The sequence below is a fragment of the Hypomesus transpacificus genome, chromosome 19 (assembly GCF_021917145.1).
Source record: "Hypomesus transpacificus isolate Combined female chromosome 19, fHypTra1, whole genome shotgun sequence".
NCBI classification, from domain to species: Eukaryota; Metazoa; Chordata; class Actinopteri; order Osmeriformes; family Osmeridae; genus Hypomesus; species Hypomesus transpacificus.
In genome coordinates, this window is record NC_061078.1 from 4,611,011 (window position 1) to 4,635,494 (window position 24,484).

The window sequence follows — 24,484 nt, forward strand, 5'->3', positions numbered from 1 at the left end:
TCCACAAATTGACTGGCAAGCGTTTTTTGGGAGATAAAGCAAACGGATCTAAATGTCTTTGCAAAACACTCCCAGCAACTGCAGGAACAGTTCATAAATCATGCACAGTAACAATTTTATTTTCAGGGTTGTGTGTGTTCCTTTGTAGGTTGGATTATAGTTTAGCTAAACTTGGCACTTTCAACATGAAATGTATCTCACGCGCGCAGAGGGCCCCCTTGATTACATGGAAAACGTCATATCCGATGTACACAGACAGGGATTCGCTGTCAAAGAGGGTGGATGCCTAGTAGCTGGTAAGCGATGCGGCGAACCACTGAGACTATCACAATTATTATCTGTTTTTAGTTTAGATAACGTTACAAACACTGTATATAAAGACAGAGTTTATTTATACTAATCTATAGAATTCACCCATGGCTGTTAAATGTACAAAATGTATCTCTGTCAGGGTTGAACATCGTGTCGCAGAGCTTTGCTAGTAGTGACTGCTATCAAGTGCTCGCTAGCTAATGCTAATTGTCGTCGATTAGTACGCTAGTAGTTGGCTAGATATCAGTCGCTTGGCTCAATTTTGTATGATTAGTCGAACTAGCTAGAAATGTTAACCCAACTGCTTGGTTGGGTGCGTGTTAGTGTCAACCAGTGTGTGTAGGCTATGCACACGTCAGTGTTGTAACAACCATGGTTAAATCTGAACCCATTTAATTTACTCTATTTCTAGGTACTACTGTAAGTACCCAGCTAACAAAATTATCCGGGAACATTTGTTACCGGCGTTAAAAGACCATATTCAAAGCTATCAGTTGTATGCGAAATAGTGTGCCAGTGCCATCCCGGGAGTTTTGGATTGCGGAGATGGTCGTCTGTTTCGGCATGGTAGCTATCAAACGTTATTCTGTTGTCCTTTGGAAGTGAGAAACATAACATACATTCCGTGTGTCCCGTTTCTTTGCTAGTCTTTGCTAATGTAAAGTGTGCGGTATATGATTATCAAGAGAGTTTAACTGCAATTTGTGGGTGTCTGCATACATGTCAATTAAGTGCTGTAACATAGGCTCATGGGTGTGGGCACTCTGGAACTTCCAGTGGAGTGCCCCTAAACCTTTATTTCCATCATCGTCGAGCATTGATTATTAGACGTATGTGCAGAAACGCTAATATGTTCAGAATTAGTTTAGGTACCAAATGTATCCCAACAAAATACCAAAACAACCTTGGTAGATCAACTCAAATGATCTTTTCAGCTGCATGGAGTTTCGATGAAACTGGCAGACTGCGCTTGCGGGGATTCCTTTGCACCTTCCTGCTAAATAGTGATCGGATTCATAACTAAATAGCCGCTAGCTCGCAAGCTGATAACCAAATGTTTCTTGTTCGTCTGTGCATTCATAATTCCCAACATACTGGGTAGAGTCGAGGTAGGTTTTTAACCGGCTGCCTTTGATTTTATGGATTCATTACACTTATGCAGTTGGTGTCTTGCATGTTGCCTAACGTAAATTCAACCTGGGGGATTCTGTACGCCCAGTTTCTGCTTGCAAAAATAATGAACGCCTCCGGGTCATTAGCTAGTAATCTATCCAGCTCGCTAATTTTACCCGTTGCATCGTTACTTGACTGTGTTCTTGCCAGTAAAAAGCAATTGGGACTGCATTAAATTGTATTTTTGAGCAGTAGGCTTGTATAAGGAATCATTTTGCCATCGCTATGCTTGCGTATCATTGCAACCTGTATGCTTCTTTCAAACCACAAAGCACATCTTCAAGTAGCTGCTGCAGTACAACAACAAAAAAAGAGAAGAAAACATACTTTATTGGAATGTATATCCTGTTTAGGCCTCTCCAGTCTGAAATTAAATGGATACAAAACTTGTTTAACGGATTTCTGTTTTTATAAGAGACATAAGAGCCCGCGTGACTCATTTCATCTTACTCTTGATCAGGACGTTTACAATGTCCCTTATAGTTTGTGCTACATGTGAGAAACGCGTATGGTTGACAATACAACAGATTTCTTCCTGGTGGGTTCTAGATTGATACCTGTGTAGACTACTTTTGGTAAATGCACGCATGCGTCTATGGAAAATGTACTTGTATTGCTAAAGTTGCAGCTTAGTTTTTAATTGCTGTCTCTTACCGACATGGTGAGAATTAAATAAGCAGTTATAGTGTTAAAGTTTGATCACAAGCTGAGTCTTTTTGGGGGGTTCACAAAGCATATTTTCCCCTAAGGATTATGTACAGCTGTTGTATATCAACTTTTTGCTCCAATGATTTGGGGTCTTTTTGGTTGTACGTTGCTCCAAGGAGCTAGTTTTTAAATACTTTATCTGTTGATTACAGTCACATATGTATTGCAATGGCTATTCATTCATCACTCTACCACCACCCTTCTTCAAGGACCAGTTTTTATGGTGTCAGTTATTTTTACTGAGTCACCCTTTAATCAGCAGATGTAAAGTAACATAGGCTGTCTTTGTTTAGACTTGCGATTAAGCTATTTTTTTTTGTAGACTTTGTTTAGCTGCACTGCTTTGTAAAGGCTATTCCTTCTTCAGTTAAAATATAACAATGGAATCCTTGATGGGAGTGTAACAAAAACCAGATTAACACATTGAGTCTAGCGTTTCAAAGGTTTGTTTTCACCCATCTCTAAGCAAATGCCACATGGAAAAGCGGTGCTCTTTGATTACCTACACCATATTGAGGAATGTTGCAGACGCTTTGTTTTTCTTTGTTGTGTTTTTATAGAGTGATTGTCTGGTGTCCCTCGAGGGTTAGTGCCTCTCACTTCAGGTCCTGAGAAAGTAGGAGCAATCATCTCTTCCAATGATGTCATAGGAAAACAGGTGTAGCAGCAGGAATGAAGCCTAATGTTACCTGTTAAGAGCCACCTGGAATCTAGCTTGCAAGATAGGCCTCTGTAAAATCAGATTCATCTTTGCTCCCCTATCCGAACCACTTTTTTCACAAATTCTCCAGATGTAATAGGATAACTGTTGAGCCCTGATGAACCATAAATCTTGCGTTGGCTACTGACGGTTCCCTTGTGAAGCTGAGGTGGACTTTTTAAGACTGTTAACTACCCTGTTGCTATTTGTCTTTAAAGATGGGATCTGAAATGACTGGTTCACCTTTAGTAGTGGCTTTGCTCATGCATTCAAATGGGTTTGTGTGTGTGTTGTGTTATAGGATTTTCAGATGGATTCACAAGTTTGCCAAGTGTGTGTTTGTGTTGTTAGGCGTTGGTTAAGCAAATGCTGTCTACTGGCTTTGATCTTTTAAATTGCGTCTACAATTTAAAGTAAACAACGTGTGCAGAGAGACTTGTAGGTTGTTGGGTCATAGTCCCCTACGATTGCAACCTAGTAATATATTCACCTTTTGCCTCCTTGGAAACCACTTAGGGTAGCTGAGCTATTGTCAAATACAAGCTCTGGGAGGCGTGCTAGCAATAGTCAGTCAATGGGTTTTAGTTGCTATTTGCAGACTGATTTTGTTCTCTCAAGCTGCCATTGTGCTTAATGCTTAAGATTTGCCACTGAAATTAACTATGGCTTAGGCCTATCTATAGACTTTGGACTCTTTCTATTAGAAACCCATATCCTTTCCAAGCCTGTTGCTGAAAATAAAATTCAGACCTTTGTCCTTGCTAAAAATAAAGAAGCCCATTGGCAAGCAACCCTCAAAATCTGTGACCTCCGCACTTCGACTAGCCCAGCATTTTAATTGTCACTTTTAGCCACAAAGGTTTGCAAACAGTCCCGAACACAACTGATGTAAGATTTACTTTCATGCCCGGAAGTCCCATTTGGGGATTAAAGGTGGTAAAAGAAGAACATGTAGAGACTCTTATAGTATGAGTCAATTTTATATGCTGTACATTGTCTAAAAGGCTTGTGCCTAGTCTGTGACTTTTTCACTTAATAATACTGCAGAAATCACCCACCTAAGCTAGCAACCAGCCCTACCAGCAGTGCTTTCAGTGATTCTGGTGTGGAGTTTTGAAATGTGAGCTGTGCTTGTTTTTAGTGTGTAGTTGAATGGTGCTGTAGTCAAGAGACGCCAGGCTCTGAATAGGAGGTGGCCTGAGTCAGAAGGTCACTCAAGTCTTCCGGGCCATGCGGTGGGTTACAGACACTGAGAGAGTCCATGTGCTCCACTCATGACTAGCGGTGAGAATCCGATCTGCCACAGCCTGACTTTCTTCAGTTCTTTCTCAAGGTTTTGGTCTTGAGACTTGTATGCTTAGGGGGGGAAGGGATTCTACCTGTTGAACATGCATTGCATGTGTCCTTATTCTTTGTGTGTATACGGTTAATAGATTCACGAGGACTTCATCAGCACATCTACATTTTGTAAACCCATGGATAATTGGCTATATTTTCTTTTCTTTCTCTCGGTTAGCCTTAGTGTCTGTCAAACAATAAGGGGCCGGGGTGACCTGAGGTGTGACAAATGAACCCCTAGGTTTCTGAACAAGTGCATTGTTGGTGTTGGAATTTAGGCTTACCAAGGCGCCACTGACCTGTTGGCTCCCAGCATACTCTTTGTTTCAGCAGTCTGCTATTTATATGTGCCTGCTGCATAAGCTCCTTATGTCGTCTCCTGTGATACTACAGGTTAGGCCTTACATAGCAGTTTTATTTGTCGACGGTGTTTCAGACTCAGAAAAGACTCTGGCGATGATGATGTTGTACAATAAATAACAGCTCATATTCTGCCATTTCTGTCTGAGAATCATGCAGCTGCATGAGGGTTTTCTTTTTTCCTTTTTTCAGTGTGTTGGTATGGAGGGGTTGGAGCCAGCCACAATGCCCTCCTTGTGTTCTGTGGGCAGGCAGAGCCTGGCTCGGCTCCTGTCAAACAGTTGCTGGCGGCACTTGTCCTGCCACTTGGCCTGACCCTCGACCTGTCTGCTGACTCCAGATCCCTCCATAAGTTATCTTCTGATGGATTCGGAACTGCACCCGGATTTCTCTGTGACCACAGACTGTAAATGAGAATTGGAATTAATCATTTGGTTGTTGCGAGGAGTTTCATGAGGATTTGGGCAATTTATTTATGTGAAACTGCATCTGAAAGTTTATTTACCCCATACTTAGGCTCGGACTAGGCATACAAATAGGCCTAGTCTACAAAGGAGCAACAGATTGACATTTCCAAGGGTATGTTATTTTTATTTTTTTTAAAGGTTGGGCTTAGTTTACCTTCCCGACTTGTTTTTGAAGTGTGCTCATTTTGAATCCACAGAACTGCGATCTGGGGGAATGCATTCCTTTGCTTCATTGGCAACAGATGTAGAGAGGACATTTTTTAACTGAACCTTTGAGTGCTAAAAACAGTGCTGCGGAGCTCAGGGCAGCTGTTTGGCTGTGGAGGCTGAAATAGACTTCATGAGAAGGGTAATGTAGGGCCTGTGGTCGGGCCGGTCTTTGCTTCACAGTGGCAGACGGATAAGGAGCTGTCAGCATAACCAGCAGCTGTCCCATCCGGGCTAGCTTTACTTCGCTTGACGTTCAAGAGCAGCACACTCGCTCTGCTTAGGCTTGATAAGCAGAGAACCTTCCCCTGAATCACCTGTATTTTTGACATTACAGTTGTCCTTTTAAGTGCTGTCATGTTAACGCCTGGAGCTTTACGCAGGTAAATCATACTCGGTTCAGTCGTTTTGTCACTGGCGACAGAGAGCTCGCTCCAGGAAACCTAAACCTCTTTCCTGTCCAAGTGCAGCAGCTGAGATGCACAGTGAGTGGGGAGGCTGAGGTAACATTAGCCCTGAGTGCACTCTGGTCTGCACTGCTGAAGGAAGGACATTAAAACCAGGCTGGCGCTTGGCCAGACACACTGGACTGGGGTACCATCCTATCACATGTTTGTTTGGGTGCGAGCTCTAATACGCTGTGCACTGGAACAAGAAGCTGGCAGGCCATCCAGGGGGTAGTGAGAAGCGGGTCACGTCAATATTGATACTGGACACGGTTGGCCACAGGTGGCAGTGGTTTTGGAGCATTGACGTTGTCACAAACTCCAGCTGTAAGGTATGTATGGAAAGCTTTCTTGGATGGTTGGACTGGATGAGAGTCAAGTCACCATGGGGTAGAACAGTGTGGACCAGTCTCCTTTTAATGCAGTTCTTGGCTACAGTGCACGGTTAAAATGATAAAGTACCACCGAGGCAGTTCTGCCTTTTAGTTAGTCATTCATCAAGAGTTTGGCTCCCCATAATGTGATATTTAACCAGATCAGATATATATATACTTTTTGGGGATTACTACTTTTTTTGTTTCATGACTCAGGACTGCTGGGTCAGACTGGGTTGTCAGAACCAGGTTTCCTGTTTACCACTCCATCTCTAATATCCCTATTTACTGGGTTAAGCAGCAGCCATTGTGGGGCATCTGGCAGCTCCCGCAGTCTCTGTAATCCAGGGGATTTACAGACCGGAGCACTGCTCAACCAGAGTCACTCACTAGCCTCCACTGTCCCAAGTACCAGGTTTGAGGTGGACTGCTCTGACATCCTCTCACAGAGGAACAATAAAGTTTTCCCCCCCTAGACAAAGCGTCAGGAAGTACGCAGACAGTTTAACAGTAAGTTGGAACCTTGTGTCTTAGTACTGTCTTATTGTCTTTGGATAAGGGTTGACGGCAGGTCTTTCTCTGTGGTGTCGGGTGCTCTCTCCTCGAGGAGGTAGACCGCTGGGCTTGCTCGCATGTGAGGACCCCCTTCACGTGGGGGGGGGGAGAGGGGGGGGCGGGGGGTGTTCTGAGAGGCGGCGCACCCCTCTGTTTTTGAAAGGAAGTGGAGTTTGAAGGTCAGTGGAACATTGGCGATAAACAGGGTTGCAGTGTTGGAATGTTTGTGTGGTTGATAAAGCGCTGGCGTACAATGGCTGTCCTGTTGAAGTGCCCAGTGACAATGACAGGGGTGTATCCAGTGTTATCCTGAGGAAAAGATGAGCCTTGTTTTTATTTCCTGTGGCCATGGGATGGTCCTCATCAAAACACTGGTATTTAACATGGATCTGGTCAATAACAGTGTTTCACACAGTGGGGGGAAAACATGTGATTGTGTCTACTTTGATAACTTTTTGGGGCTGACTTTGAGCATCTTATTCATTGTGTGGTATTGTCAGGGGGCTGCTTTGGAATATAGCCTTCACGCTGGTATTACCCAGGATGCCACTTGGCTCCATTTGTTTTCTAAGCTACCATTAGGTTAGGCATACGCGCCATATTTTCTATTCAGTAAGTGTCAAATCCCTGGATTTCTATCCATTTATTTTTGTTATCGTCATTGCTCACATACAAGGTGGTGCTTGCTTAAACCATGCAAATAGGATTAAACTCATTTGCGTTAGTGACACAGAGCTACCAAAGCAGGGTAACAACATGGTATGGGCATCTCATACCAGTGTTTCCCACACACAGACTAATTTGTGGCGGTGCGCCACAGAATCAACACCGGCCGCCACACATTGCGTTTCGTAAAACATTTTTTTTTAATCGCTATTTAGGTTCAAACACGCAGCGTATTCGTTCAGCTGCATTTCCTTTCCCCTGCTCTCCCTCCGTCTCTCTGTCACTCATGCGTCTTTCCCACATATGCACACAGTCACTACGTCAGCACACGTTAGCAACAATGCATACACATGCCGTTCTAGTAAGACCGACAGATATCAGCGAGCCTTCAGCATTAGTGCCGTAGCTAAAAGTCGAGGAAAGTTGAGGCTACTTTTCGCTAAGTACCTTACTCACATTTACATTTAGTCATTTAGCAGACGCTCTTATCCAGAGCGACTTACAGTACTCGAAGTTTCCCCTTCGTTCTTTTGGTGAGAAGTCTCAAGAGCTAGCTACTTACTCGGCGTCATGGAGCCAACCAGTTAAATAGTTGTTTACCACTAGCGTTGCTACATGCATAATGCAGAAATGATGTTAGTTGTTGTTAATTTGTGAAGGTGTGAATCATTTTGGATTAATATTTAATGTAACAAATTATTAACAAATTAACTGTGTAACGAATTATTAACGAAGGAATTATTACGACACGACCCCCCCCCCCCCCCCCCCCCCCCCCCCCCCGGTCTGACAACCCCCACCCCTCCCCGCCACAATTAGATTTCTAATCTGTGGGAAACACTGTCATACTAAAGTCTTGAATGGGAATAGTGTTACTCCTACTGCTTGTATTCCATTAGGACAGATAGCCATTGTTTACCAACTATGACTACTAGCTTACAGATAGATTTTTTGGGGGTCGGGTTCTCCTCGCGAATCTGTGTGTGTTGTGTGTATTCTTTCTCAGGCTTTTCTAAAGTGTACATTTGACCAGATCTGTACTTCACTACATTTGTGTCTGTGACATTCTTGTTGGATTTGGATTGATAATAAATGAAAAGATTGATTTGTCCTGTTTAGTGCAATTGTTAAAGGTGTAATTATTTGCAAGCTTAGGATTTTTGTATGATTTCAAAAGAGGGACAACTTTTCATGAAACAAAGCCCATCCTTCTGATGTCATGATAACATTTCCTTCTGTCTCTCCTCTTCCTCTCTTAGGAAATGACCTAGAGGCCTTACAGATACATTTGTGCTTTGTCGCTCTGATCTGCGTCTGTGGAGAAAGCGAGACCTGGAAGCACATTTGTTTCCGCGGTGACTAATAACTACCTCAGCCAGCCGAAGGAAACGAGGAGGAGGCCCTCACCGTTTCCCAGCCCAGAACTATCAGCTGGCCTCCACAACGTGTCCCCCCCTCCCCCACCCCTCCCCACACAAACACACACAGTCTCACTGAAGAGGACTTTTGACGGACCGGTTCTGTCGGCCCTCGACCTCACACACACTCACGCGGAGGGAAGCGCAAAGCCCCCGCAGTCCCTGGAGCCCGTTAGTAGTTCATTTTATTTTACTTGCTGTTGAACAGTGTTGCATTTTTCCAAAACTTCATTTTGTTTTGCTTACAGCTTTTAAAAAAAGATTTTCTATTTTTATTAGTAGTGTGTGTGTGCTAGTAAACTTATTTATATATATATATATATGTGTGAAGAAGAACTATATGTATATACTTGATCTCTTATACAAAGGAGGATACCATTTTTTGCTTCCATTTGAAGGATAAGTAATGCACTTTGAAACTTCTGGGCTGCGGCTCTACTTTGAATGAGAGTCAGCTGAAGTGTCTATTTTTCTCCCACTTGGTAGCTCATCGACCCTTGACTCCTTTGTGAAGCTGAAAAACCGGAACTTAAAGTTGCATCATATTTGCCGGTTTCGTTTGCTAGGACTGTTCCATCGTGAGCTGCAGCAGGGCTGCACGTCAACATTAGCCATTGGACGAGCAGGTCTTGAAGCCGCCGCCCCTCCCCTCCCAGTTGTCTCTCAGCAGCTCCTGTACAAGGCACAATGAGATGATCCTCTGGCAGATGGAACCCTTAAGCTGTCTTTTTACATAACTTGAAAAAGTTCCAGGACTGTAGGGTTGTGTCGTTTGTTTTGGTGGTGTTTTCTTTTTGAGAGAGTGCGAGCTTAGTGGCTGGCAAAAACAGGAGTTTCCTGAGGCGGCCCGCCACTTATGTATTGTTGCAGCGCACAGGAAAGTAAAATGGACTACAAGCGGCGCTTTTTGCTCGGCGGGTCCAAGCAGAAAGTGCAGCAGCACCAGCAGTACCAGATGCCTGAGCTGAGCCGGACCCTCAGCGCCCCCCTGGCCTCCACCTGCTCGGCCCCTTCTCCCATGCCCCCTGGGGTGGCCATGCCTGGCAGCTGCCACCCCGCTCCCAATGCCACCACGGCTGTGGCCGACATCCAGCAGGGCATCTCCAAGTATCTGGATGCGCTCAATGTGTTCTGTCGGGCCAGCGCCTTCCTCACGGACCTGTTTAGCAGCGTGTTCAGAAACTCTCACTATTCCAAAGCAGCTATGCAACTGAAGGACGTGCAGGAACACGTCATGGAGGCGGCCAGCCGGCTGACTGCAGCAATAAAGCCTGAGATAGCCAAGATGCTGATGGAGCTGAGCGCCGGGGCCGCTAACTTCAAAGACCAGAACGACTTCAGCCTGCAGGATGTGGAGGTAAGGCTGGCCCCTGGATTGGCCGCCAGCACACACGCATCATGCATATACTCAGACACCTACACGTCTTCAAACAAGGTCACACTATTGACTTGCCTGAAGAATACCACGTTCTGTCTCTTCATATTTCTTGACACTTGATGCTTATACACACTAGATGTATAATAATAAAAATAATACATTTTATTTGGAGGTGCCTTTCAAGTCATCCAAGGTCACCTTACAATAAAAGAATACAGGATAGAAGCATGAAAGATAGAAACAACATTAAAACAGAACATCAACATAAAATCAAGTGAAGTGCACAGGGTCCAGTTATAATTTATAATAAGCCTGCGGTATATCGTTGGCCTGAGAAGCAGTGTCTTGGTCACTTAACACTCAAATTCAAGATCTACCTTTTATCCTTGAAATTTCTTAGACTTCATGTTGTGGGTTTCTGATGCATGAAAATGCCCATATTCTTTCAGGGTGCATGTCTCCTTAAAAAAAGGATCTCTTGGCTCAGACAAAGCCCTCACGCCCAATGTGGGGCTGGTGCTGAGATCTGAGGGAGAGGTGTGAGAAGCGGTGAGGAGAGGTGAGAAGCCGAGAGGAACGCTGGAACCATCGTTAATCACCCTGCGTGTTCCTCTATCATTTCAGGCCAGCATTGTTGCTGATCTGTTAAATATGGAGGGATGTTTTTCTGAGCCATCTTTCTGCTCATACCATGTGGTGTTCAACGTTAACTGAATATTAACTGGCTAGCATCCCCTGGCACTGTTGCCCAGCTTTGTACATCTGCCACATCTGTGCCAAACCAAGTCAGGCAGATGAAAAGAGATTTTCAGAGAAGTGCCACTCCCAAATTGTGCTCCAAAGAAATGCCATCCTTCCCTATGATTAGGATAGCCGTTAAGCCATGGGGCAGTAATATCCTTTTGCATGGTGCGTTTCGTGGTTTCTGCTTCCTCTTCCCAGGGATGAAGAGAGTGGTTCCAAGCTGCTCTTCTAAGCTGTGAATGGGCTGGATATTTAGTGATGGCGGTACCTCTGTGGATGTGGCTGTGCCCAAAACAGGAAAGACTTTTGCACCACAGTTCGTACTACTGACTGTCTGTGGTTTCGGGCGCACACACATGAATATTAAAGGAAGCCCAACTCTGTGAAAGTCCAGATTTCAGGGCTGGCTTGGCACTTGCTGTTCTCTCTCTCTCTCTCTCAGCTTCTGTCTGGGTCGGGCATGAATAGTGGGTTTGTTGAAGGGGGGAAAGGTAGACTGTTGCTTTACCTGGCAGTCCATGCCAAGGTGTATGAAAAGATGAAACTGGATACAAAAGACACTCAGACACTTACGATGGAATTGTCTTGGTTGAATGAAAGATCCCTTTGTTATCAAAGGGCTTGACTTGTTTGAAACTTTTAAAGCATCATCGTTTGCTTGTTGTAAAGACATTGGCAAATTTGATTATATATATATACTAAATTGCCACATGAATGCTTAAAGAGACAGTAGACCTACAATAATAATTGTATTAAAGCTGGGACCTGGACATGAAGCTACCTTCTTCAGTGACTGAAAATGTCAGACAGAATGTAATATCCCTTAAGTCTCAAATACAAAAGTAGCCTAAGCCAAGTGTATGCCTATGCCATTGTCATCTTAGTATTTCTCAATCAACCAGCATGGAGTTGAGACTGAACTGATGATGTCACCAGCAGGATTTGTGTACGTGACCGATTACGTTTTTTCAATGTCAGTTTAAGAATGTGCTCTGGCAACTGTTCCCAAAAGTACATAAATAAATAGAAAAAAGTTGGTCTGTTTGACCAAAAAAAATAAAACGTTTGGAGTTTAGGGAAATCTGGAATGTGAGGCTGGATAATTTTTTCTTCTTTTTCTTTTCCCCCTCCACCAAGAAATCCAAAAAGTCCAGTCAGTGTGGAAAACAAAGTGTTTTTTTCTTCTTATTTTATCTGAGCCGTGCTCCGGCTGCTTGAAGAGTCTCAGCTGCCAAATATGCATGAAAATGTCATGGTTTAGAGGACATCTACCAAGCTCATGAGCGAAACCACAGAGGAAGAAAATGTGGCCAGACAGGAGTCCTGAAACAGGAGGCCATCGTCACTGATCAGGCAGACGACTGTACAAGCAGCATGCCCGGAAAACCTTGGAAAAAGAACCCAGTCCTGATTCAGCTGCTGGCTTCTGCGGTCCTCTCTGTTGGATCATCTGATGGTTACCTGATCAGATGCGGTCCTATCATGTGTCTTATCAGGCCTACCTGGCCTGTTATGCACTTGGGTTACTGCCACTGTGTCGTATCATTCCCGGTGCCTGTAGTCAGATTAGCTTAAACTCTCAAGGCAGTGTCTTTTTGTGACAAATTGCGGTCAGTTTGATAAATGAGAAACATTTCAACTGTGTCGAAACATTAAGCTGTCTGAGGTGAATGTAGGCCGGGACACCAGCATAACCTCTTGTGGTGTCATCCTTGGAAATGGCCTCACTATGCTATAATAGCTAGGATATACAGATTATTGAGGAGATTGAGCAATTTACGGACAGGCATTAGAAGACTGGGTATTGTGGCATGTGATTTAAATGTTTTCTAAAGCTTCTCCAGGAACATTTCGTAACAGTTCAAAAGTTGCTTAAAACTTTGGCTACATTTCTGTTTGAGTATCCATCAACTTCTCTGATCTGTATTATTCTCAGTAGTCTGTGTTTTGGGTTTAAATGAGACCAAAGGTCTTGGCTGTTCTGCAATCGTACTCCTCATATTTTCCATGAGAATGTTGGACAGTGGAGCCTACCCCATGTGTGATTAATTATCTGTTGTTGTAGCCTCGTCTTCATGTCAGTCTCTTTTATCCTAAAAGCTCTCTGCAGCACAAGCCGATGCCTGCCTTGTGGTGACATGGGGATGAAAAGGGGGACTTTTTATATTGTTGTCAGTCCTGATCGTTGAGTCAGTATCTGCTATGTCAGTCCTTTGAGAGAGTGACGTGTTACCACAGTTCCTATATTAGCGACGCAACATTAGCTTCCCACATATCACACATCCTGCTAAGTCCTAGACGCCAACCAGTACTGCATGTTTGACCCATTCCCGTACATTCTGTTTTGGTCTGATGTCAATGAGGCACTGTTCTCTAACAGGCTTCAGCCCTGCATACTGTCAGCCACTTGTTTTCCATGATGTGTCGTTGAAGAATGAGGATGGCCTGGCCTTGATGTTCCTGTCTACTTTGAACCGGAGCAACATATTTCTGTCTTTACAACTCAGCCCAGAGATATTTTCAGCATGTACCTGAAAAAGACGGCCATGTGACGACAGAGCTGTCCGCTTAGGTGTCCTGTTGCCCTCATTTATGCTAACTGGACAGCAACAAACGCTCCTCTCCTCAGTCCGGATGGTTCTCGCACCCTCTGGGCACGTTAGGGGGAGGCCCGATCCCCACAAGTCTGGCCTGCTGCCCTGTGGAAAAATGAGCACAACAATGACCAGTAATGTCTAGGATTGAAGGCACACAGCCAGCTGTTTTGGTTCTCATTTTATCACAAGCATTGATTTGAGCTCTTTAAACCGAGGGCCTGACTCTGATTTATAGCAGGAATGACATTCCCTAATAAGGAAGTAGCTGTTATTTAAGCTTGTGGATGCTGAAGTTTATATTGTGGGTTGTTGTTGTAGTAGGTGGTGCAATTGAGAACAGCATAACATGGCCTTAATACAGACCTGGTTACACAGCATCTAGTTGTCACTTATGTCCTAGAGAAGTAGCCATTCTGAAATGTCTGGAAAAGGTTTGCTTCAGAAAATAATGTTGTGCGCTTGTTTATTTTCCTGGACGCATTGAAGGTTGTTTCTCATTTGCTATCCCACAATGTATTGACGTCTTTTTTCTATTTTCATGGCTAATTTGTCAAATGTCCTACTGTCTTCGTTTTTTTCTATAAAGGGGAACTTCCTTAAGGCAGTGGATTTACGTGAAGCATTTGATTCTGGGTTGAACATCTTATTATGATGAATAGAAAAAATCGTAGGTGAAGAGTTGGGCTATTTTGGGACAAACGGCAAAGTCACCGAAGCAGACGTTAATGGCGACAGCACCTCACTTATAAAAATTTGAAATGCCTGAGCTAAGTTGTCATCTCTTGGCTCACAGCCATGTGTTTTTTGAGAAGTCAAAGAGCTTGTCATATTGAGACGCATTGTGGCTACATACTTTCCAGTTTGTTACAGAAAATATAATTCAAATTTCTTCAGTTCAGTATGTGCCTGTGTAGGACATTAATTAATACCTATATATTAATATCAATATATAAACCTTAATGTGAGAATTATTTTCCTATCCTTTTCTCAAGTCCCTTTGGAAATAGAATTTGAGAGTGTAATTGGATATTGACTCTTACTTTTTTTTCCCTCTGATAATGATGATGTCGTACTGATGGGTGGTGTTTAATGTTTTCCAGGTGCTGGGCCGCTGCTTCCTGACTGTGATGCAGGTTCATTTCCAGTTCCTGTCCCAGGCCCTGCAGAAGGTCCAGCCCGTGGCCCAGTCCTGCCTGGCAGAGGCCCTGGCCCAGGCCCAAGAGCGGCGCACCAACGCCCGCTCCCAGAGCACGGGCCCTGGGCCCCTCACTGAACTGGAGGAGGCCTCTCGCTCATGGAAGGGTGCAGCAGAGGTATGCAGAGGGGCAACTTACCCCCCAGGAGCCCCCAGAGTTTCCTGGTCTGGCTGCTGGGGAAATGGGGGTTGGTGTCTTGGAGGTGAAAAGCCCTGTCTGTTCTACATTCCAGAGAAATGCCGTTGGCTGCAAATCTCACCCAGCCACAATTTCCTATTTCCTCTTAATAAAGCTTGTGTATATGGACCTGTGGTGCCATGCTACACGACCATCCTAAAATCCCAGCTCCTGGAATGGAGGATGGAGGCCATTTTGTGAGGGGAGCGAGCTAATCCCAAAGCTAATCAGTCCCTCTGGCCCATTTTGAGCTTTGTTATGTACAGTGAGCCAGAATGGAGAATAGTGACCCGATTGATCTGCTAAGCTCTGGCATGTGGAGTGGTTGGGCCCTGGAGGGACAAGGCCTGGAGATCCTGATGGAATGTGCTGTGCTGTGGTGTGGTATGGGCCTTGGCCTCTGCTGTGAATTTCAGACTGAGGGAGGCAAGCTCTCTGCATACTCGGTTACAGTCAATGTTCTCTGGCCTCTTATTTGCCTTATATTAATCCCAGTGTGTCTGTTCCTCTGACCAAGTTCAAGTCTTTAATTGTCAGATGCACAGAACACAGGGTCAGACAGGGCACTGAAATTCTTAGGACAAGACAATGCAAAGCAACCTGGCATAACATAACATATAAATACCTAGAATATAGATGACATCTATGGTAAGTTAACCTGAAGGAACTGTGTTTCTTCACACTGTGTGTGTGCTCGTGGCTGCTCCAGGCGACAGGGCGGCTGAGGGAGAGGGGTCGGGACGGCTGCCTGGCAGGCCTGCAGGTGCAGCAGCTCTTCTGCTCCAACAACATCACCATCCCAGAACACCAACTGAAGGAGCTCAACATGAAGACAGACAGCGCCTTACAGGTGAGAGGCTGCTGCTTCAGCACTGCTTCAAGTCAATGTGTTTGGAAGTGTGACTCGGCGACCTAGTTACATTGACCTGATGTGTACCCTTCTGTCTCTACTGCTGTTCCTCCAGGCTTATAAAGCAGCGCTAGAAAGCCTTGGCCACAGTGAGTATGCACTGAAGGCTGGATTTCACCTCAGTCCCAAATCTGTGGAGTCAGCTTTGCAGGTAGGTTGATTCTCCCAGCTTGACTTGACACAACATGTAGAGGAGAGGTACATGACATGATCTGACTGACCATGATGGGGATCTGCCTCAAACCATTTGTGTGTATTTTTGTGTGTCCATTGTCTGTGCGTTGCGTGTGTGTGTGTGAAGGGCTGCTGCAGCGAGGCTGAGGCCCAGCAGGCCGGCAGGATGCAGACCACCTCCCAGCCCATTCAGTGTGAACTGCCCACCATCCCAGTTCAGATCGGTTCCCACTTCCTGAAAGGAGTGTCCTTCAACGAGTCAGCAGCAGAGAACCTCAAACTGAAGATGGTACATCCCCCCCCCCCCACACACACACACACACACACACACACACACTTCAAAGCATCCTGACACAGACCTACCACAATGACGGGTGGTTTCCTCACATGTTGTTTTGTGTGACCTTCGCTCGTGCCAGAGTACTTTATTTTGCCCTGTCAGTTGCAAGGGGTCGTTTGGAAGGTCATGTCTGTTTGGACCCTTGGTGAGTTATGTGCGTCTTGGCCTTGGCAAGGCTGCTGTTTATAAAAAAGACTTCCTAGTATGCCTGAACAACTAACTGTATAAACCGAATGTTGTGCAGCCTAGATTTCACACATCCGGTCGTCCCTAGCAATCTTTCCAGTGTGTAGATTACACCCAAGCCAAGTGTTCATCCCAACAGGGCCTTGGGTCTCTGGAGCCAACAGGACAATGCGTCACTGTGTCCCAGTGTTACTGCGTGTGTTGCCACGGCGGCGGCGGCAGCGGCCTGCTAGCCCGTCTCACTGGCAGCCTCCTCTGTCTCTGTCTCCTCAGCACACCATGTTGCAGCTCATTAAGGAGGCGGTGGGCCAGAACGGCGTGACTCCCAGAGACGACTCCCCCGTCACCGAGGTCCTCAACCAGGTGTGCCCTTCCAGCTGGAGAGGGGCCTGCAAGACCGCTGTGCAGCTACTGTTTGCCCAGGCGGGGCTGGTGAGTACAGGGCCGGGCCACACAGTACATTCAGTGGACTGCACCACTATAATTGTTGATGTTACTGTTATTGGTGGGGGTGTTTTATGGTCCAACCTACCAAGAAGAGAGAGGGGATGGGGGGAAAAAATAAGCTTTTTTCATAGGCTGGATAATATACAGCAGACATAACAGACTTCACCTGTTAATCCGGTTAGACAATATTCATTGTGTGATTGGTCCACTACTTGGGATATGTGAGGCAAACTGACTTGACATGAAACTCACAGGTCATGAGAATGTTAATAGTTCAGTCAACAGTCAGCGTGCTGAACTGAGGGCAGGTTCTTCATTAACGTTAGTGTTATTTAACCCACACACAGCATTGTAAAACAACCTTGTTTACGGTACATCCTCTCGTCTGTGGATGAACTAGTCTCTTTTGTAACATGTAGCCCTATTGTCTGTGAGGTGGGAAGCTATGTAGGACTCCTTTTGACTGGCTGAGGGGCGCAAACAAACCCTGGTGTTGACACACAAAGGAGGCTCACATTCCTGCTCCGTCTGGGTGAGGCACAGGGTCGCCCGGGTGGATCTCGCAAGCGGTCCTCTCGCTCTTCCCAGCGGCAGTAGTTCTTCCAGAGTTGCAGCTCCGGTGTTTATTCCCCCCGTGTGGTCTGCTTGGCTGGGGGTGTCTGTGTGGGCCCAGGCCAGGGTGTGTTCTCCTTCATCCATGCAGGCCAGCGCAGCCGAATGTAAAACAAAAACCTGGGTGATGGATGGTCGGGCTTTACGTGAACTCCTTATCAGAGCAGAGAAGCACGGGGAGTCACCATAACAACTCAGCTACACAACAGTCCTGCTTCAAAACCATTACTCCCAGTTGACGCTTTCCAGGAAAAACACGTTATTTCTTTTTGTGTTTTGGTCATTGTCTATCGCCTTCCTTGTTGGGCTCTTTTTTGTGTGTGTATGTGTGTGCATGACGGGCCTTAGCTGTGCGATAGCCCCAGGTCCTGAGGATACACCTGCTCTATAAATAACAATAGGCTGGCCGACTTCCTGTAATACAGGAAGAGAGTCCTCCCTTATGGTGACCCAGTTGTGTGTGCGAGGGCCTCTAGGTAAAGCCTCTTTCAAAGAATTGGTAAATGTCAGGCTAGCTTGTTTTCAGTCTGCTTATTTTCTCACACAAGATCTTTTTCAATCTCTCAAATCGGCTTCCACTGATAGTCCCCACATGCTCTGCCTGGTCAAAAAGCAATGCACTTTTACTTCCTAAGTCATGTTGTGTTACTGTTATAGATAAGGAGACACTGTGTGTTACGCTGGTGGAAGATATCAGTGCTCTAGTTGCTTTGACTTACCGTCTTAAGATAAAAAAGACCAATGTACCCTCAAAGACTGCTTGCACAAGCGCAACACACGGTGTGGAAAATGCATTCTATTAGTAGCTATGCTGATACAGCTCTCCCTCTGTGTGTGTGTGTGTGTGTGCGTGCACAGGTGGTTGTTGACACGGCACAGATTGAGAACAAGGAAGCCTACGCTCCCCAGATCACTCTGGAGGGAACCAGGGTGGTGGTCCAAGTGCCCTCCACTTGGTAAGTGATTTACTTAAGTGGCTCACCTCCAAACTCGATACGAACACATAATACAGTCCCACTTTCATAGACCTTGCCTAAGCTTGCAGTCTACCCTCATGACTCACCCAGTAACCGCTCACTGTGGTTGAATCATAAAACATTACACCCAAAACGTAGCTTAATGACGCCGGACGAGGCAAGGCTACCTCTGGCCTAATTACTTTCTAAGAACAGTTCAAAGAGATTATCATTGTTCCCTGAATGCGGCGGCGTGTCTTAATTCCAAATAATCTATTAATTCCGGTCCCGCATGCAGGTGCCTGAAGGAGGATCCGGCCACCATGTCCCTGCTGCAGCGAAGTCTGGACCCAGAGAAGACCCTGGGGCTGGTGGACGTCCTCTACACTGCTGTCTTCGACATCAACAGGTGGAAGGAGAGAAAGTGAGCGTGCGCTGCCCATCACACAACTACGCATTCCATAACAAACGGGGACTCTGCTGAAGCAGATGTTTGCATATCCAGACAGAAATGTCAAGAAGTTAGGGTTGGACCAATTATGGGACTATGAAATTGTTGCACTCATTCTTATTCTTATTACTCAAGGAAGGTTAGGCTCCGAGGACGATCCCTTTAGTTTCTTCCCGTCTCTTCATCTTTCCTGTGTTATTGAAGGGTGGTGTTGATCTTCTTCCCCTCCTGCAGGGAGCAGGCCCTGCCCACCATTCAGATGCAGCTCCAGCGGGAGATCCCAGACTACGGCGCGCAGGCTGACCTGCCTTCCGGCAACGGCTCGAAAGCTTCCAGCGGCCTGCCCAAGACCATCTCCAAACTCACTTCCAAGTTCACCAAAAAAGCCTCTTCCAGCTCGGCAGGGAGCGGGGGCAGCTACTCCATCCCCAGCACCCCGTCTCGCAGCTCGCTGGTGGCCGGCAGCGCCGAGGACAAGCATAAGAGTCTGGGCCAGGCTGACGGGAGGCTGCAGAGCATCCTGCAGATGGGGAGCCTGTCCGGGCCCCCCGATCCGGGCCAGCCCCAGCTGGCCAACGGCTCGGTGTCGGACGACCAGGGCATGAACCTGCCCACGGACCAGGAGATGCAGGACGTCATTGACTTTCTCTCAGGATTCAACATGGGCAAGTCCCAGCAGGCCTCCCCGCTGGTCAAGAGGAGGAACTCGGTGGCGTCTGCCAACGCCGCCGAGCTGAAGCCCCCCTCCGGAGCCACTCCCACCGCCCAGGCCGTCTCCCACGGCGCCCTGCAGCCCCCCTCCCAGAGCCAGCCCCCGCCCCAGCAGCCTGCACAGAAGCAACAGCAGCCCCAGCAGCAACAACAGCAACAGCAACAGCAGCAGCAGCAGCAGCAGCAGCAGCAGCAGCAGCAGCAGCAGCAGCCCCCTCCTCAGCAGCAGCCCTCCCAGCAGACCCTGCAGTACTATCAGCATCTCCTACAGCCCATGGTTCAGCAGCAGCAGCCTCCGCCACAGCTGCCCAATCAGCTGCCCAATCAGCAGCCCCCGCCCCAGGCCCTGCCCCAGCAGAGAGTGCCAAGCAAGTGGCTGGGCGGCTCCAGCCAGCAGCCCCCTCCTCCTGCTCCTCAGGGGCCCCCAGGAGGGCTGTCCCCTCTGGGGCCCATTGGCCAGTGGGGCTCCCCTGGCCTGCCAGACCTGAGCTCTGACCTCTACAGCCTGGGCTTGGTCAGCACCTACATGGACAGTGTCATGTCTGAGATGCTGGGCCAGAAGCCCCAGGGACCCCGCAATAACACCTGGCCTAACAGGGACCAGAACGAGGGGGTGTTTGGAGTGTTGGGAGACACCCTGCCCTTTGACCCTGCAGGTGAGTCACTATTCAGTTTGACGCGACTGAGAGACACTTCACGTGACTCGGTGATTCCCTATAACATGGATGTGAACCGTTAACCAGAGTGTGATTGAGACTGTGAGTGAGAGTTTGAGTGTGTTTATGAGTGAATATAACTCGGTGTGAGAGTGAGACGGTGTGTGTGAGATGGCAGAAAGCTTTTGGGAGCTCTTGGGATTCAGTGTAACAGAACTGTCAGCAGTGAAGACCTACAGCCATGCTGACTCTGCGGTTTTGTTCCAAAGACAGAGAAGGAGAGGGGAGAGACACTCCCGTTTCCTGTTTTAACACTGCAGTCATTAGTCAGGTAGTCATTAGCCTGGGGGAACAGAGTCTGCCTTTTTCATTTTCGATCCCTTTTTTCTAACACTGTCTCGCGGGTGAGGAGAGGTACCCAATAAGTGCTTCCTTATTCCCAGCAGCCACTGAGGCGTTTGGAATTGTGAGGCTGAGCTGACAGAAACTGGATGCTGCAGTTGACTTGGGATCTATCCTGGGCTCAAGTAGTTATTGGGTGTTTTTTAAATAGGATCTCTTAAATGAAATCTCGCATTGTTATTGTTCCCTCAGGAGTTAATTGTAGTTCAGTAGTATCTGCTCAATTCTACTCAGTGATCTAGACGGATGACAGTAACTCTGAACTTTGGTCTCTGGTGTCCTCTCTAGAGGAAGAATGTAGGTCGCTGTAGCAGCTGTTTTCCCCTCCCAGCGGTTGTGATGAATTTGACAATTTGTGCTGAATTTAGAATGTGTCGCTGGCTATTTTTACAGTAGCAGCAGACTCTATTGACTCGGGCCGGTCTATTGTGTCGAGCTGACTTATGGCTATTGTGCCGTTTCTGCTATGGTAGACAGTCTGGATAAACGGATTGAGCTTTGGGGCACAAAACCACAGAGAGCTGATGGCGTCAGAATCCTCATGGTGGGTTTTCTCCTTTCACATGCAGTCGGGTCCGACCCAGAGTTTGCGCGCTACGTCGCCGGGGTCAACCAGGCCATGCAGCAGAAACGACAGGTGCAGCACATCCGTCGGCCCAGCAACGCCCGCGGAAACTGGCCCCTCCCCGACGAGCAGCACAGGACTTGGTCACACCCAGAGTACTACAGTGAAGGGTATGTCTGTCCTATCCTATTCTGATTGCCTGTCAGTCTGTATATGTCTTCCTGCCCATCTGTCCACAGACTATAGTGTTCTGTCCTGGCACTGTTTATGTCTAATATCATCTCATTCACACCACCAAATCCCCAGTGTGGGTGCTATGGTTGGTGCCCATATGCCTCTGAATCACACATGCCTTTTAGCAATGCCTGACTTGTGAAAGGGTGAGAACAAGACTGCAGCGAGTTGACCATGGCGCCTGTGAATATGTTCTGACAAACGCCATCTATGTAAATAGGGAGGCGGTCAACAGCAGCTGGTCAGCCAATCAGGGGGATTCCGCCAGCTCCAGTGATGAGACCTCCTCAGCCAATGGGGACAGCCTGTTCTCCATGTTTTCTGGGCCCGACCTCGTAGCAGCCGTTAAACAAAGAAGGTACAGTTCAGCCTTGCACACATCCTGTATTTTACATCAAGGCTCGTTAAAAGACGTAAAAGATCATAAGTACACAAATTTACCACACGTGTAATAGTTTTCAGTGTTTTAGATGCTTCAAATACTTCATTGACAGTGTTATGACAGGTCATCATGTTCCCTAATAGCACAGTCACAAATTTGAATGTTATGGTTCATCAAATAAAATCTCAGATACTGTGATGTTGGTTGAAGTCATTGCGTGTGCTCCACCTACAGAAAGCACAGCTGTGGGGAGCAGGACGTGTGCACGCTCCCCTCCCCTCCCCTCCATCACCTGGGAGATGAAAACAACCAGGTAACCAGTCTCTGTGTAACAGTTGGACTTAGGATGTTAACAACCTGCGGCTTCTAGATTACTTTTTAGAATTGATAAGTCTACCTTTACAAATACATGTACATACAATACATGGGTGTTGGAAGGTTGTTCCTCTAACCGGCCCTCTGTGACTCTACAGGACAGCAAGACAAAGACCTGGCCACCAAAGGCGCCCTGGCAACACTCGGCCCACACCAACACCATGCCCAATCCAAGCTCTTCCTTGTACCAGATGAACATCCCCTCCTCCCAGTGGGGCGACTCCATGCAGATGTTACAGTCTCCAGTGTGGTCCACTGCCGGCGACTGCTCCCCCTCCACAGGCATCTCCTCCGGCTTCCCCTACACCCAGCAGCAGCAGCAGCAGCAACAGCAGCAACAGCACAAACCCATCAGCAAGGGCTTCAAATCCTTCCCCCTCAAACACGAGCACAGGCCCTCCTACCTGCACCAGTACTGATGTGACCCAACGACCCCCAAGGTGACGGTGCGGCGGGCCGGTAAAAATACCTGTGGCTGCATTTGCTGAGCTAACATCAAAGCTGCGACCGTTGGTAACGAAAGCGCCTGTAAATCGGAGACGGTAATATTTGTTCTACTAAGGCTAAATTTAATTGTAATACTCAATGGCTTGACATTTTATAAGTATTTTTCAAGTTCTTTTTCAAGTTTTCAAGTTCAGAAGTTTCCATTTGAAAACAGACATGTTGTAAACTGCCATGTAAGCTGTGAGCAATGCATGTTTCATGCTGACAGTGTTTAGTCCAGCAGTCGTGTCTATGGCTGATCAGTTCCCTGCAGTGTTCTCCTCAGATGAGAGCTTGAGAGACACAGTCATCACCCACTTTGCTTCTGCAGCTGAAAACATGTAAGGGGGAGGGTCATTGGGGTCAGAAGGGGGTGCTTCAGTTTAGCCCATAATTATATACTGTGTCTACTTAGTTGTAACTGCCAAATCTCATGTAAGATGACTCGGACTACAGCTACTATCTACTGTTCCATAGCTTGTAAATTACTGAAGTTGAATTATAAATAATTTTCTTCTTTTTATTAAGAGGCTTTGAGCAGGCTCAGCATAAATATAATAATCATTGCAGAGGTGTGTAATTTGAGAGTACTACACTCCTTTTTCAACAACTGACAGAGTAAAAGTTATAACTAACTATGTGCCATGTTGGTATTAATAGCACTTGCAGAATAATTTTCCAACCAAAGCGTTGTTCAGAAGATGAATGGTGCTTGAGAGATGACTAATGATCTGAGATTATTGATCACAAGGAAAGTGACGTGCCCTAGTGTAGAGTCTTTATGATCAGAAGCACATTCATTTCTTTTTTTTCATTGATTGGCAGTTTGCTTCAGAATGACACTAACTCCAAAACCTTGCTAACTCTTGTTTCTTTGAAATACAATATTTTTCTTGTACAAATATTGACAGTATTAATCTTATTTTTGTATTTTCTTACACGTTATTACATACCATTACTGTATCTTAGTATAATATAGGCATATTACATAAAACATTATTTTTTCCCAAGATGTGAAAAGCACATTTTTCTTTACTACAGAGTTAATCTACACCATATATCTATAAAGGTTACCAAATATGCCATTATAAACACTAAAACATTGTGTGATTAGGGTATTTTGAGCCCATGTTTATTCAGTTTCTATGGCTATGGGCTGTATTTAAATGCCCAGAATGTTAACTTTTTGTGATGTTTGCGGATGCCAATGTTGCCTGTATTTATGAAATGACACCATGTTTTCTGAAAACTAACATACTTACCATGTTTACAGAGAATCGTTTGCTGTATATACATATAAATATATATCTTTTTATAGTTCTGTGCTTTGCACAATCAAAATATAGGGTTTGTTGCTTTTTGTCTGTGTTATCTCCCGAACTGTTGCAGCCTTTTTTAAAGACATCTTTAAAGACCTTGGACTGTAACTGTTAGCATTTCTCAGCTGTGTCAAATGGTTTACTAGTGGCTTCTACAAAAAAAAAAGAAAAAAAGTACCCTGATAGAAGATATGAAGGGTGATTGCTTGGCTTATGTTGCTTATTGTTCTCTTGAGCTGGCAACTGAATCTTTCCAAGTGTACCAGCAATGCAAAAACAAACAAACAAAAAAAGAATAAAAATGACTAGCAATTTAATTATGGTTGTGTTTTCTTTATAATTGTGAATTTCACATGTAACTATTCCCTATAGGTGATGGTGACCGAACAGTTGTTTTAAAAGGTGATGTTCTGCTAGATAAGTTGTGCTTGTTTTAGTTTGGTGTGGGGAAAGCTGCTACTG

General features: G+C 46.0%; 1 protein-coding gene across 4 annotated transcripts; it reads left to right on the forward strand.

Annotated features, from left to right (window-relative positions):
* Positions 1 to 210: 210 nt before the first annotated feature.
* Positions 211 to 24,339, forward strand: LOC124482263 (granule associated Rac and RHOG effector protein 1-like). Of its 4 annotated transcripts, XM_047042753.1 has the most exons (15): positions 211 to 296; positions 8,566 to 8,895; positions 9,211 to 10,081; positions 14,544 to 14,756; positions 15,526 to 15,666; positions 15,782 to 15,877; positions 16,028 to 16,189; positions 16,700 to 16,858; positions 18,344 to 18,441; positions 18,740 to 18,865; positions 19,127 to 20,259; positions 21,231 to 21,396; positions 21,681 to 21,818; positions 22,077 to 22,155; positions 22,316 to 24,339. In XM_047042753.1, the coding sequence occupies exons 3-15, from the start codon at positions 9,581 to 9,583 to the stop codon at positions 22,634 to 22,636; spliced, it is 3,333 nt and encodes a 1,110-aa protein (XP_046898709.1). In that variant the 5' UTR covers positions 211 to 296; positions 8,566 to 8,895; positions 9,211 to 9,580; the 3' UTR covers positions 22,637 to 24,339. The 4 variants fall into 4 exon arrangements, with proteins under 4 accessions (XP_046898709.1, XP_046898708.1, XP_046898710.1 ...); XM_047042752.1 differs by having other exon boundaries at positions 8,566 to 10,081; XM_047042754.1 differs by lacking the exon at positions 211 to 296 and adding an exon at positions 319 to 879 and having other exon boundaries at positions 8,566 to 10,081.
* Positions 24,340 to 24,484: the final 145 nt, after the last annotated feature.

Bases quoted from the DNA above. Each gene is read 5' to 3' on its own strand.
- LOC124482263 (XM_047042752.1), top strand. From the start codon at position 9,581: ATGTATTGTTGCAGCGCACAGGAAAGTAAAATGGACTACAAGCGGCGC. The intron at 16,190-16,699 runs GTACATCCCCCC...CTGTCTCCTCAG, and splicing joins AGAACCTCAAACTGAAGATG to CACACCATGTTGCAGCTCAT. The intron at 18,866-19,126 runs GTGAGCGTGCGC...CCCCTCCTGCAG, and splicing joins AACAGGTGGAAGGAGAGAAA to GGAGCAGGCCCTGCCCACCA.